Below are 15,239 nucleotides of genomic sequence, written 5' to 3'. Positions count from 1 at the left end.
GTTGCAGAGTGTTTCTTTTCGGGAGCTAAGGGTTATTGATAAGAAAAACATAACAATTTGTCATACCTGTTCAAGATATAAACAAGAAGCTACCATCTTTATTTAAGTCCTCATATCTTCACAAAATTAGAAACTATCAGATATCGTACGTAGCTATATATTGATGAGTCTGTTAATCTATTTAAAATCGCTTCAGAAATTGCTGATATATTAATCTATTTTGACAAAAACGAAATTTTAACTAATTTTACAAAAAGATTATGGGCCGGCCGGATTAAGAAGCAAGACCACAAAACAATTTTAAAATTGTTGCATGAAAATCACTCAATTTTCAATTGTTGTGTTTATCATACAAAAATTGTTTCCGGGCTAAATCAGGCCCTAATTTCCAAAAAAAAAACTACACTCACCAGAAATTAAACATTATTTTAATACACTTTTTAAATAAAAATGCTATTTACCATAGAATAATTACTTGTTCATAAATTCTTGCGGCACAAAAAATTCCAATTAGAAAAGATACCTAAACAATTTTTCCAATTGGTGTTTTAAAACAAATTAATTAATTTAAAATTATCTTAACCATTGCCACAATAAAGATTAACAATTATGTATGTAATATTTAACATTTTCTTGTTAAATTCTATTAATAAATTTAACAATTTAGTGCAAAATTTTATATACAAATATTTTTTGGCTTCAGCGCCACAATCGCAAATGTCTCAGCTATAAAATAAATAATAATTGATAAACTTACCATTACGCAGCAGATTTTTAAATGAAATTGTTTAAAAAAACAATAAAATTACACACTTTTTATTAAAAATTTATTAAACACAATAAAAATATACTTTTTAATCCTGCGCGCTCAAGTTTTTGTTTACAAACAAACCAAGTGTAATGCATTAAACACATTGAAGACAGCAGGCTTCCGACTTCAATCTGTCAAAAATAGAATACACACGTTTATATGAAGACGATTCTTTTGACGACAGCACAACTTCACGACGACACGACTTCGTTTGCTGCTGCTGCCCAATTAGACTAATTTCTATTTTTGTCAACTTCAAAACAGAAATAGTGTTGCTAATATAATAAAAAATGTAAATCAAATCAGTGCTTAAAAAAAATATTTTTTTTTACTTCATTAAGAGAAGTTTCTGATAACCATATTGAAATAAATTAATAACAGGTACATAAATTATTACCACATATATATATTTACTTAAAATAATTGTTTAAATCTTAATTACTTTGGAATTTTGTACGGTTATTTTTATTAAAGTAAAAAATTAAAGTGACACCACTGAATTATAAATCAGCTGTTTACTTTGAAGCTGTCGTCTTTAAAAGAATTCAGCGGCTGCCGCACGACTTCAACTTCAGCCAGCAGCATTTGTGTTCGTGAAGTCGTGAAGCCTGCTGTCTTCAATGTGTTTAATGCATGAAGTAAACAATAAGGCAAGGCGAATTTACATACCGGTTGGAGGCAGTGACGAATTCGCTCGTATTTGCCGGAATTTGCCACTGCCACCATCTGGTACAAGGCGTATTAACAAGGTGAGTGCGTCCCGGCAACAAATACAACAATGCAAAAACAACAGGCAATTTGTTTTTGTTAAAATGTACGGTAAATGTCAAAATCAAGGTGAATTAAAATATTACTATGTTATTTACAATAACAAATGTAAACATAAACAAAGTTTGACATATAGCAAAGTAAATTAATAAAGTAGACTCAGTAGAACAGCTGACTATTTTTTTTACTTTGGTCTGAACTGTCAATTCACTTGTGGTTGTTGTGGCGAAAAATACAACAAGCCCAAAAGCAAAAACAACAACAGGCAACTTTGACAGCTCAGACCTTAAACCAAAAACAAAATTGCTTGTGGTTTTTGTAAATGTTGTATTTGTTGTAGTACTGTCGCTACTTTATTAATTTACTTTGACATATAGTGTACATAAAACCACAGCGAATTAAGAAACAGCTGATTTTATGCACTCACCTTGTTAATACGCCTTGATCTGGTATATAAATTCGCTTTGAAAACAAGCAAGGCGTATTATTAAATGCACCTTGAAAACAAGCTTAGAGAAAAGAATAAACTAACGGTAAATTGTTAAAAAAGCTTAAAATTTGTTAATAAATTTAATCAAAATTTAGCTGGTTTCCTTGCTAAATATTAATTATGCTTAAAATATAACATTCACATGTGAAAGTTGTTATTGTTGTTGTTGTAACAGCTAAAACTATACAATTTTTCTAATCTGGGGGTTCAGCATCGAGGTCAAGGCCAAAAATTATCCTACTTCAACGTAGTTGGTCCACAAATCCATTGAACTCAGTGAAGTAGGATTGCCTGGGCGGTTGAATATGTAGGAGGACCCTAAATACATGCTGGTCATACATTTGGGATGGCACGGTTTATGCGCGACCAGTAGGCAATGAGACTGTTGCTCCATTCCGACCTCAGTTTTGGCAGGTCCACTCTTGTTTGCCTCGGCAGGTTTTTCTCGGAATCTGTAATGGGCGGTAGGCGAACGCTAAGTACGATATTCATGATGTATCCTATAATCCTATAACGTGCAGTGACCATAAGTCATCAATAGTATGGCCCGTCGCCATTATGCTGCATTCGTCCGCTTATGATATCACTTCCACCACTTGTGGAGGAGAAGGGCGTTTGGAAAGTTAGGCATTTTGGTTTATTTATGAAAATAGTAGACTCACAAGGTATCCTATCATGTCATATTGTTCCAATATTTCACAATGGTTTATGCATTGTGCTGTCATAACCAACCAGCAGAACTTTAGCCGAACGCCTAAGAGCCAGATAAGACGAGACGTGAATTTTAAAATATTAGAACGTTATGACAATATGACATGATAGGTTACCTTGTTAATCCACTAAAAGTGTATCCTTTTAATCCGAAGGCGTTCTAACTCTTGTTTACAAACACAAATGTGTGAAATAAACCACTAGAATTCATTTTTCATAATTCGATTTTCAAAATCAAATTAGATGACATTTCTTTACCATTCCATTATTGCATTCAGCACGAATGAAGACCTAACTCATTTATTAAAAACCTAAGTGGTGAGAATGTATTAGCCATAGAGAAAACACATAGAGCGGAAACTCTCCTGTCAAAGACCTAACTCAGTTGTCAAAAACCTGAGTGGTGAGAATGTATTAGTAAAAAAAAACATGAAAACAAAAACAACACTCGTATGTGTAACTTTTTTGAGTAATTTTTTTGTTTGAGTTTTTTTCGAGTTTCCGCTCTATGTTCTCTATGGTATTAGCAAAAAAACTATGTGAAAACAAAAACAACACCGCAAATGTGATTATTTTGAGTAATTTTTTTTTGTTTGAGTTTTTTCGAGTTTCCACTCTATGTATATTTCTCTATGATTTCAGTCATAGGGTAACATAGAGACGAGACGTCCTCAGACATATATTTTTTGTATTTTTGTTTGACAAATCGCAGTCTATCGTCTCTATTATTTCAGTCATAGAAAATAGAAAATGTTAAAGACCTAACTCAGTTGTCAGAAACCTAAGTGGTGAGAATGTATTGGTAGAAAAAAAATATTTAAAATCAAAAACAACACTCGTATGTGAATTATTTTGAGTAATTTGTTGGTTTGAGTTTTTTTCGAGTTTCCGCTCTATGTTTCTCTATGATTTCAGTTTTAAAATAATTTAGTTTAATAAAACTCTTAAGTTTATCGTTTGTTTTATTTATAACATTTATTTGTTTTCTTATCGATTTTTTATGATTTTGTTTGTTGGTTTTTTCTTTTCTTTTCATTAATATTAATAAGTATGTTTAATTTTTTTTTTCTTATTTATTTTCCTTTTATAAAGCGTAGTAATAATCATTTTGGTTTTTTTTTTATTTCTTTTTATGTAAATTTATTTCCTTTTTTTTATATAACATAATTAATTAATTATAATAATATACGTTTTTTTCATGTTAATATTATATTTATAAAAAAATAATAAAAATTGTTTTTGTTTTATAATTACGTTTAATTTTCTTTTGAAAAAAAAAATCATAAAATAAATAAAATTCCAAAAGAAATTAGTTAGTTTTAAAATCCATTTTCACAATGTCTAGTTATTTTTTAAACTAAAGTGAGAAACTGTGAGTTTAACTTTAGTTTAAAAAGTAATTAGACATTATGATAAAGGGGCTAAAAATGTAAGGTTTTATTTTATTAGTATTTTGTTTTTATAAAATTAAAATCGTTTATATTTATTAGTCATCATGTTTAAGAATTGTTAAGAAGTATTTTAGCTTAATTTACATGAAAAATAGTTTAAAATAAAGAAAAATAATCAGCAAGCTATTAAAGACTTCATTCAGTATTATGAAAAATTGTGTTAAATTGAAAGGATATATTTTAAATCAAACACAATTAGTCTTATATTTTGTAATTTAATGTAATTACTAGTGAGTTAATCACCCTTATTATATTTGGCGTCGTCGACATCGTCGTCAATATTGAGTCAAAAAATGGTATATTTTTCTCCGATATCGATTACTATTGGTAACTTTTGACAGAATTTTATACTTTTATTAGTCGGGTTAAAGTACAAAACGCTGTCAAATGTTATCGATATCGGCGTAAAATATACCATTTTTTTGACTTAATATTGACGACGATGTCGACGATGCCAAATAGAATAAGGGTGAATAAAAATGAAAAATGTGAAAGAATTAAAATCAATGTTCAAAATTCATGGAAATATCAGATCCACATATGTATGTATATTATGGGTCCTCATAAGATTCTAAGGATCTAGCTATATCCGTACGTCTGTCTGTCTTTTGAAAACACGATAGGGCCCAAACGAAAAGAGCTAATGGACAACATAGGTCTATAATTTCACTTAGCCCCCATACAAAAGTCCCCCCGGAAAAGTCTTTCAGCAGTCATAAATAAATATATTGATTATGCGGTAATCGTGATCAAATTTTGCAGTTCTAAATACTCTTAAATTATACGGTAAGTTAAGGATACAAAGTTCCCCTTAAAAATATGACTCGAACATTCATAATTTTCTTATAATAAATATCATAATGATGATATCACGATATCGAAATTAGTTTATCTTCATATCTAGATATTCAGACCTGTCAAAGAATTCCATTCCGATCGAAAGTGGAATTCTGTACCAAAAACTTCACTTTTGTTTTAATATAAAAAACGCTGTCAAATTAAAATGTTAAATACAGAATTATTAAATATTTTTTGAATTTACAACCATTCCGAACGAAACGTGTGACATGTCTGAATCTCTGTTTTTGTTTTAAACACAGTTTAAACTTATAATTTTATTAAGTAATAAACAGTTAAATCATTAAAGGTCTAGTTTCTGACTTGTTAGTTAAAGTTGTTTAGTTAGTAATAGAATTCTACGAATTCGTAATGAATTGTATTTAATTCCACAAAAGCAGAAAATTTGTATCAGACATCTCTCGGTGAATTGAATTCGTACACATCAATTTGTAACGTTTTTCTTTTGATTCTCAAGTTTTTTTTTTGGCTCCTGGTAATAATCATTTCCAATTGTGGTGGCGTAGATGAATTTCCATCTTTATGTCTCTGGAGCACCAATTAAACTTGAATTTAAACTTAAATTGATTACCATATATACTAGGAATATGTACAGGCTATTTTGCGCTTGATGGAGCTGTAGTTGTAGGCCTGTCTTTCACACATTTCATTCGGAAGTGTTTCAATTCCGATCGATTTTGTTTTTCCATTGATTTTATTAATTCCTAAAAGATTTCCGATTTTAATTTTGCAGTAGAGTTTGGTCGAAAATATCTGGTTTCGGATAAGGCCAAAAATCAGATTTCGGCCGAGACTGCAGATAATAAACTTGGGGTGAGTTCGTAAATGAAGTAAATTTATGCATCACTGATATCACCACCTGCAAACTTTTGCAATAGAAACATAAATTTCACAAATTTTTCGGCATCACTGCCACCAAAAATTTACATTACATTGACTTAAAGCAATAATTTCAAATTTGCTTTTTCGAACGCAAAACTTTTGCTGAAGTGAAGCAATATTACTGCTTTTACAAATGCACCCATGTATAGGATATCAAAGCTGAAATCTCAGTACTTAAATCTTGTTGTAATCCTCAAAAATATTTAATTTCAATGAAGATACAACATAAAATTGAGAAAAAGTCCATCATCTAAAGGGGATAATGCAAAGCATATACATATGTATATCATCCTAGCTTCAACATCACAAAACTGGAGCTACATCCGTGTTATGTCAAGAAGGTTCTGCGTGTATACGTGGAGAACATACAAATAATGGTTCGTAATTCGTATATGGGAGCTTTGAACGACATTCATAGAGACGCCATAAATACCCCAATTGCAGGATACCGAATGAATGCCGTACTAGGAGGTCGCCCACCGCTCATAGCCTTCTCGCGGAAAACAAGAGTAGATCTGGCACAACTGAAATCAGGGGCCAAATTACCGCATTAGATATCGAGTAAAATTTATCGTAATTTTCTTATTTGAGATTATGGCATTCGATATCGAGCAAGAAATTTAGTACATTTTATCATAATTTCGATATCGAAATAATTTTTCGATACGATAGCTCATTCGATCACGAATGCGGTAATTTGGCCCCAGAACGGATCAACAAGCTCAATACCTACTGGCCCCGCATAGACCGAGCCATCTCGAATTTATGCCCAGCTTGCGGTCAGGGCCCCCTTGATGCCCCAGCAACTACTATTTCACTTTGTCCAACGGTTTTATGGATCAACCCATTTGAAGTAGCAGAATTTCTTGGTGTTGACTCCGAAACCAATTAAATAAATAGCTGAGATATACAGGCCTGTCACAGAATCAAATGCCGATCGAAAGTGGAATTAATTCCGTATTTCTCTTCTTCAGAAAAAGTAAAACAAACACATTTCTTTCGGAATGAAACCACTTTCAGTTTTCAAAGTGGAATGGATATTTCTTTGCAATTATTTGTTTTTCTAAAATTTTTAATCAATTTCTGGTACCAAAAATTTTGTTTTAATATTAAAATCAGAAATATCCCAATAAGCATTTTTACTGGAATTCAAGTTGAAAGCAAGTGTAATTCAAGCCTTGAAATCTAGTCAAGGAATTGAATTATAGTTGTATTACACTTTATTTCAATAGCATTCTCCAGTAAAAAGGAAACATAAATTCAAGCCATATGTTTTTTGTTTGAAAAATATTTAATTTTTCAAATATTTTTCAAGTTTAAAACATAATTACATTTGCATTCATGTCAAATTCCAACAAAATGTTCAAGTGCTTGAATTTTTGGGGCTTTGGTGCTTACTGGGATAGAATTATTAAATATTTTTTTTTTTAATGAATAAATCACACGGAAAAAAAAACGTAATTGATCGGAATATACAGGCCTGTCACAGAATTCCATTCCGATCGAAAGTGGAATTAATTCCGTATTTTGCTTCTTCAGAAAAAGTAAAACAAAAATTTCTTTCGGAATGAAACCACTTTCAGTTTTCAAAGTGGAATTGATATTTCTTTGTAATTATTTGTGTTTCTAAATTTTTTAATCAATTTCTGTACCAAAAGCTTCCATTTTGTTTTAATATAAAAAACGCTTTCAAATTTAAATCCGAAATATAGAATTATTAAATATTTTTGGAATGAATAAATTCCACGAAATCTGAAGAACCTAAACCATAATCGATTAGAATAAAAACTACGGAATTGAAACCATTCCGAAAAAAATGTGTGACAGTCCTGATAAGCGGAAAACATTGTTTGATTCTTCGCTATTATCAGCTGAAAATCGCTTGTCATTTTGTAGCAGGTTTTCATTATATAATTAAGGATTTATTGCTTTCAAAATGTAATTCGATTTGAAAGAAAACATTTTCGAAACTGAATTTATAAATCATACAAATACAAAGGATTTTCTTTTCGAAACCAGTAACAATATGAAGCCCCTGCTCTTTTTACAGAAATCACTTGATTTTTAGAACAGGGGCGATAACAATCCGAGCAACGCTTTCGTTTTTAAACGATTTCCCATATTTTGGTATTCTTTAAATCAAATCCACATGAATTGCTCGTTTTACTTTCGTTTAAACAACCTTACGTTTTTGAAATAAGGCGCTAAATTATTCACCCCTATCGGCAATAACATGTGAAATTTTGTTCCCATGAAATATTCATTTCCCTCGAAGGGAATATTGCTATCGGGAATATCACGATGAACTTTACATTCACAATAGTTGATTTTGTTCGTAACAGCTGTTTATTGTTTACAAAATTCCATCTAAAAATTTCACAACAAGGGGAATTTTTTCACGTGAACAAAGTTGATGATCGAAAAAAGGAAAAGGGAAAATATTTCATATGAAATATTGATTCGCGATAGGGGTGATTATTCCGCAAATTCACGATTTTGTGCATTTTTTATTTGTTTACTCACAAGTAAATCATGTGGATTCGATTTACAGAATGCCAAAATATGTAAATTCCTTTTACATGGTTGGGGTCTACAGTTTAGTCATATCAAAACCATATGATTTACTCGTTTTACTATCGAGTAAACCAATCTGTTTCAATGTTCGAAAATCATGCGATTTACAGAACATAAATTTGTCAATTGTTCTTTTTTGAAAATCGCACGATTTCGAAGTCAGCATATATACAGAACAGAGGTAGGTAATCAGTCCCGTCTGTTCTCTAAATCGAGTGATTTCAAAAACAAACGATTTTCAAAATCGAATATTTGATAAATTTTTGTTGTGCAAAACGCACGATGTTGCACATTTGAAACAGGGGGCTAATTCTCGCAATCGTATACGAGCGAATACTTATTCGAACGTGCGACATTTTTATACCCTTCACCTTCGTGAGAAGGGTATATATAAGTTTGTAATTTCTACAATTTTCATTTCCGACCCTATAAAGTATATATATTCTGGATCCTTATAGATAGCGAAGTCGATTAAGCCATGTCCGTCTGTCAGTCTGTTGAAATCAATTTTCTGAAGACCCCAGATATCTTCGGAATCCAAATCTTCAATAATTCTGTCAGACATGCTTTCGAGAAGTTTGCTATTTAAAATCAGCTAAATCGGTCCATAAATAACGGAGATATGAGTAAAAAACCGGGACAACCTCGATTTTTGACCTATTTTTGATCTATATATGGATTACTAAGTCATTAATATAGACAATATGCATATCTAATGATTGATATTTCAAAGTCCATTGCAACGATGTAGATAAGGCTATAGTAAGTTGGACCTACAATGGGTCAAAATCGAAAAAAATATTTTTTAACCCGAATTTTTTTTCTTCAAACAATTTTTTTTGTCATAAATTTAAAAAAAAAAAAAAATTAAAAAATTTTTTTTTTTTTAAAAATTTGGAAAAAACTTTTTTTAAAAAAAATTAAAAAACAATTTCGAAAAAAATTTTGAAAAACAATTAAAAAAAATTTAATTTTGTTTACCTAAAAATATTTAAAAAAAATTATTTTAAAGTATAATTTGGTGAAGGGTATATAAGATTCGGCAAAGCCGAATATAGATCTCTTACTTGTTTATATTTTTGATTCTATTATTCGATATCGAATAAATTGTATAGAAAATTTTAATAATTGTGCTCCATAACGAACGAGTTTTTACTTTATTTTTTTTTTTAATTACGAGTGCGAGAATTTGTCCCCATATTTGTTTAATCGAAAGTAAAACGACCATTTTCGACTATTTGTTTTTGAAATCTCTCGATAATTGACCAATTGATACTGTGAAATCACCCGATTTCGTTTTTGAAACCATTCGAATCACAGAACACAGGCGAGGCGTTTATTTTAATAATTTATTCACTTTAAATTTATGATTTGAAGTCATGATTAGCTAGCTGTCTGTTTAAAAAAGCATACATTTTACTTCATTATGAAACATTTTTCTATATAAAATTCTAACCTAATTTGCAAAATTTTGAAGAAGAAAAAAAAAAATCATACAAATTTTGTTGAAATTTCAAAGGACTATTATTAAAATTTATTAAAAACTTTTTTCAAGAGCAAAACGAAAAACTATATTAAAATCTCCTGTAAAAAAATGATGTTCAAAAACTTAATTTTAAAATGTATGAGAGTTTTTTTTTTAAACAGAATAAATAAAAATAAAGAAATAATTTTATAATTTTATTATAAGTTTCTTTTGTTTTTTTGTGGTTGTTTTTATTATGTATATTTTTCTTTTTTGTTGTTGTTGTTTTCAAGTAATTTTATAAATTAATAATAATAATTATTATTTAATAATATTAATTATTTTTTTTGTTTTCTTTTAATTTGTTTTCTTTTTTTAATTTCTGTTTTATTATTAATTAATTCTTTAGTGTGAAAAAAGAACATTTTGTTTTATTTTTTTATATATTTTTTTTCTTGTTGTTGTTGTTGGTTTTTTATTTATTTAATTATTTATTTTTATTTCTCTTGTATTATTATTATTATTAATTATTATTTTAAAAAGTGTTTTTTGTTTTATTTATGTTGGGTTTTATATGGTTGTTTTCTTTAATTTTTTCCGTTTTTTCTTTCTTTTTTTATATAATTTAAATAATATTTCAATATTTTTAAACTTCATCTACGTTTTTGTTGTTGTATTAAGTTGCTGCTGCTGCTGATGTGTTTCCGAAGTTGAAGTTGGAGCTGGTGTTGTTGAACCCAGTAAAATGTGTTGGTCATTTGTTGTGGCTGCGTTTGCTGTTGTAGTTGTTGATGTTGTTGTTGTTAAATTGGCCACATTTATTGTTGTAGTATTTACAGGTTGTAGTTGTTGTTGTTGTTGTGTTTCAGCAGTATTATTGCCTAGTATATTGGTATTAGTTGTTGTCATCGTTGTTGTTGTATTATTTAATACATTTAAAAGATTTAAATCATTGTCCTTTTTAGTGGTTCCTGTTAATGTTGTCATTGTTGTTGTTGCTGCTGTTTCCGAACTAATGACGCCGCTGACGGACTAAATGGTAAAAAAAAAACAAAAAGAAAGTCATTTACAAATTAAATTATTTGTTTTCTTGTGATTTCATTAATTTGTTTAAACTTAAAATGTGTTTTTTTTAATATTTTATTCTTTAATTTATTTAAAAATGCCAAGCGCAACAGTGAAAAAAGCGATTTTCTTTTGATATAAAAAAATGAGTTGTGGTGAAATGGGTGAAGCGTTTTGATTTCTTTTAGGTGTAAGTTTTTAGTGTAGTTTTTTTGCAGTGTAATTTGTAAGTATAATTAAAAGAAATATATAAATATATTAAACTAGTACATTTTCAAGCCGTTGCAAGATTTTGTTTGTTGCTTAAACATAAGTGTGATAATAAAAAAAAGTAAAAGATGTGAAGAATAACACAAAATATTAAGAAAAAAATTTATTTAAATTAAAAAAACAAGTAAGAGAGCTATAATCGACTGTGCCGAATCTTATATAACCAACCTTCAGCAAATTATACTTTAAAATAAAAATTTTAAATCACCCCTATCGCGAATCAATCACCCCTATCGTGAAAAATATGTGAAATTTATGTTCCCATGAAGTATTCATTTCCCTCGAAGGGAAAATTGCTATCGTGATATTCCCCTAAAGTTTTCATTCACAATAGTTGATTTTGTTCGTAGCAGCTGTTTATTGTTTACAAAATTTCATGTTTTTCGTTCATCAACTTTGTTCACGTGAAAAAATTCCCCATGTTGTGAAATTTTTACATGAAATTTTGTTTTTTTGAATTCTCAAAATTGATGGCAAGGGTACGTAACCAAAACGCCAGGGTATCCCACACGATTTAAGTAAGTCCCTAGTCGACCTATATCTTCATATAGGAAGCTGGAACGCTTAAAAGACTTCACGATATGAGTTTTAATTGGTACTCCACCAGTAACGAAGAGTTTTAATGGTCTCCACCAGGGTTTATCAAATTAAAAAACACGACGTAAAACAGGAACCGTTATACGAAGCCTTACATCACACACGTGCCATAGTGAGACGCAAAATTGTCGAAGGCAAAAAAACTAAAACGGGCCTGATTGCACTTAAAAAATAATTGCAATGACGCGCGATTGCGAGAGACGCGCGAACAAAATCAACTATTGTGAATGTAAAGTTCATCGTGATATTCCCGATAGCAATTTTTCCTTCGAGGGAAATTGATATTTCATGGGAACAAAATTTCACATGTTATTGCCGATAGGGTTGAATATTTTTAGGAAAACAAAATTTTTTTAATTTTAATTTCAAAATTAATATTTTTTTTTTTCAAAATTTATTTAAAAAAATTTCAATTTTCATTTTAAAATTTTTTATGCCAAAATTTATTTTAATATTTTTTTTTTCAAAATTTATTTTTTAATTTTTTTTAAATTTATTAATGAAAAAAAATAAATTGGAAAAAAATCGGGTTCAAATTTGTTTTCCCGATTTTGACCCATTGTAGGTCTGACTTACTATGGTGTTATATACGTCGTTGGAAAGGTCTTTGAAATATCTATCATTATATGTCGATTGTGACTTAGTGATCCAGAAATAAATCAAAAATAGGTAAAAAAAAATCGAGGTTGACCTTATTTTTAACATTGATTTTGAATAGGAAAAATGGGAAAAAACTTCCGGGTAATTTTTATTCATAATTGGGCTGATATAGTTTATGGGGTCGCGAACGAAAAATGTGGAAATTACAAACGGAATGATAAACTTATATATACCCTTGTCACTTACCCCCATTAACACAAAGCCTGGTTATGCCTTAACAAATAGTTATACTGTCGGTTAAAATTATTTTTGTATGAAAACTGTCAGTATAACTATTAGTTAACACATAACCAGCCTTCGTGTTACTGGGGGTTAATGGTTTTAATTATCAATGTTGATATTAAAATCGCTAGAATTTTAAAAAAAGAAAATACAAAATTAGTAAGATTTTAATCAGAGATCGAAAATAACTCGTCCATATACTAAAAAACCCAAATTGTGATTTATATTTTTTATGATAAATATGAAGTAATGAAGTCTGAGTAACAGAAATGAGAATTTTTTTTAAATTGTTATTAATCTTTTCATAAATTTTATATATTTAAGCGTTGATTTGCATCAAATGCATTTTTGCGATTTATTTTTCATATTCGCAAATAAAAGTCACAAGCTGACCTTTACGAAAAAAATAAATTATAAATCGCTCATCCAGATTATTTGTGTTTTTTTCATTTTTGTTTCTCTCAACCCCAATCCTAAAATGTTCTCAAATAAATCACTCTCTCAGTGATATATCACAAAAAATTATTTTTAAATGGCTGCGTATGAGAATTTACCATTGAAATGAAAGTGAACCCGTTATTTTCGGTCTCTGATTTTAATAAATTTTTTTTATAAATTTATTTGCTTAAAAAAAAGGGAAATTTATAAATACTCTTCACTGTTCTGTAAATCAAGTGGTTTCAAAAACTAACGTTTTTTTTTACTTAAAAATAAAACGAGTAAATCATGTGGATTCGATTTACCGAACATGTAATCATTTGAATTCGCTTTAAAAACGAAAATGTTACTCAAATTTAGTTAACAGAACAGCTATGATTATAAATATATAAGCATAAATCCACGATCGCCAGTAAAAAAAAATAAACACTAGTTTCACAGAAAAATCTCCAATACTACACGAATTCGCTAATTTCTAGAGTTAAAATCAAGGCTATTAACTGCCGGTTTCTCTAAATGCGAACGAACGTTTTCTTTCGTATTTTAAATTGAAAACAACAAATAAATTTAAAATTTTTTTTGTTCTTTTCAATATAAAATACGAAAGAAAATGTTCGTTCGCATTTAGAGAAACGGGCAGTAAGTTTTGACCAGTATTTGCGCAAAAATTTGAAGAAAGTTCCAAATTCGAAAAGTGGCCATTAACTTAAACAAACTAATATCTATCTGTATGGTTTCCTACCATACAGATAGATATTAGTTTACAAGCAAATATATCTCTCAATTTACTTATCATATTAGAATAATTTATTGAGTTAAGAACAGTGTTATCAAAATTATGCCGTAAGAGAGAGATAGTGTTATGACTGAAAAGGAAAGCCTATTTCGAGGGAGTAATAAATTCACGTACAGAAAACAGTATCAGGTCCTTTAATATGTGTTCTACAAAGACATTTTCTTTCTTTTTAAGTAGAAATTTATAACCGATTATGGCCAATAGGCTAGGTTGTTGAAAATAAATAATAATAAAAAAATAAATAATTCCCTAGTACCAACAGATGTTGATTTAATCTTACACAATTGCCTCAAGCAATTTCAAAATTTGAGGATTTCAGTGAACTTTTCGATCACATTTCTTGCACTCGTACACGAGATACTAAAGTAAATCGTTCAAAAACATATTACAACCAAAAAGTAACTCTCTCTCTAGAAATACCACATAAAAAAATTTATTAATGAAAAAAAAATTCGGGTTCAATTTTTGTTTTTCGATTTTGACCCATTGTAGTTCCGACTTACTATGGCATTATATACGTCGTTGGAAAGGTCTTTGAAATATCTATCATTAGATGCCGATTGTGACTAGTGATCCAGATATAAATTCAAAAAAGGTAAAAAATCGATGTTGACCTACCACATATAATTGAGACATTTAAAACAGTAAGAAAAAACCGTTCATAATATATACAGTGGTTGACAAAACAATGGAAACTTTTCCAAATATTTCATTAGAGGCCTAAAATCTGAAATAATTTTTTAAAAAATTTTAACATTTTTGTAGTATTTTATTTGTATACTTTAATTAACTTAATTTAACAAAAAACAAATTCTAAAAATGAGAAAACAAAATTAAAAGATTTCTTTATTACGGCATTGACAAAACAATGGAAACTTAGGTATTATTTTAACAAATAAGGTCTAAACTTTGCAATAACTCAATATTTTGTTGGGTATCCCTTATTTTTTTATAACTGCTACATATCGACGATGCATTGAACCAATTAAAGAGTCAATGGTCTCCTTTGAAATATTTTGCCATTCCCTTATAACCGCCTCCGATAAATCTTCCTTCCTGGTGTAATTTTGGGTCCTTATTTTACGATCTACAATTTCCCATAGATTTTCTATGGGATTGAGATCTGGCGATTGAGCAGGCCACTTCAAAACACGTACCTCGTTGGATTGTAACCACTCGGT

At 29.3% G+C, this 15,239-nt stretch overlaps 1 protein-coding gene across 4 annotated transcripts in view; it reads right to left on the bottom strand.

Annotated features, from left to right (window-relative positions):
- Nucleotides 1–10,588: 10,588 nt before the first annotated feature.
- Nucleotides 10,589–15,239, bottom strand: part of faf (ubiquitin carboxyl-terminal hydrolase-like faf) — a 36,847-nt gene continuing 32,196 nt past the window's right edge. For 3 of the 4 annotated variants that reach the window (XM_065499008.1, XM_065499007.1, XM_065499009.1), the window contains exon 19: nt 10,589–11,042. In XM_065499008.1, coding sequence (XP_065355080.1) covers nt 10,668–11,042 — 375 coding nt within the window. In that variant the 3' untranslated portion in view covers nt 10,589–10,667. The remainder of the gene's footprint in view (nt 11,043–15,239) is intronic. The other variant, XM_065499010.1, reaches the window with a different exon arrangement.

The sequence above is a fragment of the Calliphora vicina genome, chromosome 1 (genome assembly GCF_958450345.1).
Source record: "Calliphora vicina chromosome 1, idCalVici1.1, whole genome shotgun sequence".
In the NCBI taxonomy this organism is placed as follows: domain Eukaryota; kingdom Metazoa; phylum Arthropoda; class Insecta; order Diptera; family Calliphoridae; genus Calliphora; species Calliphora vicina.
Note: the sequence above shows the minus strand (reverse complement) of the source record. Positions and strands in the feature narration are given on the sequence as shown.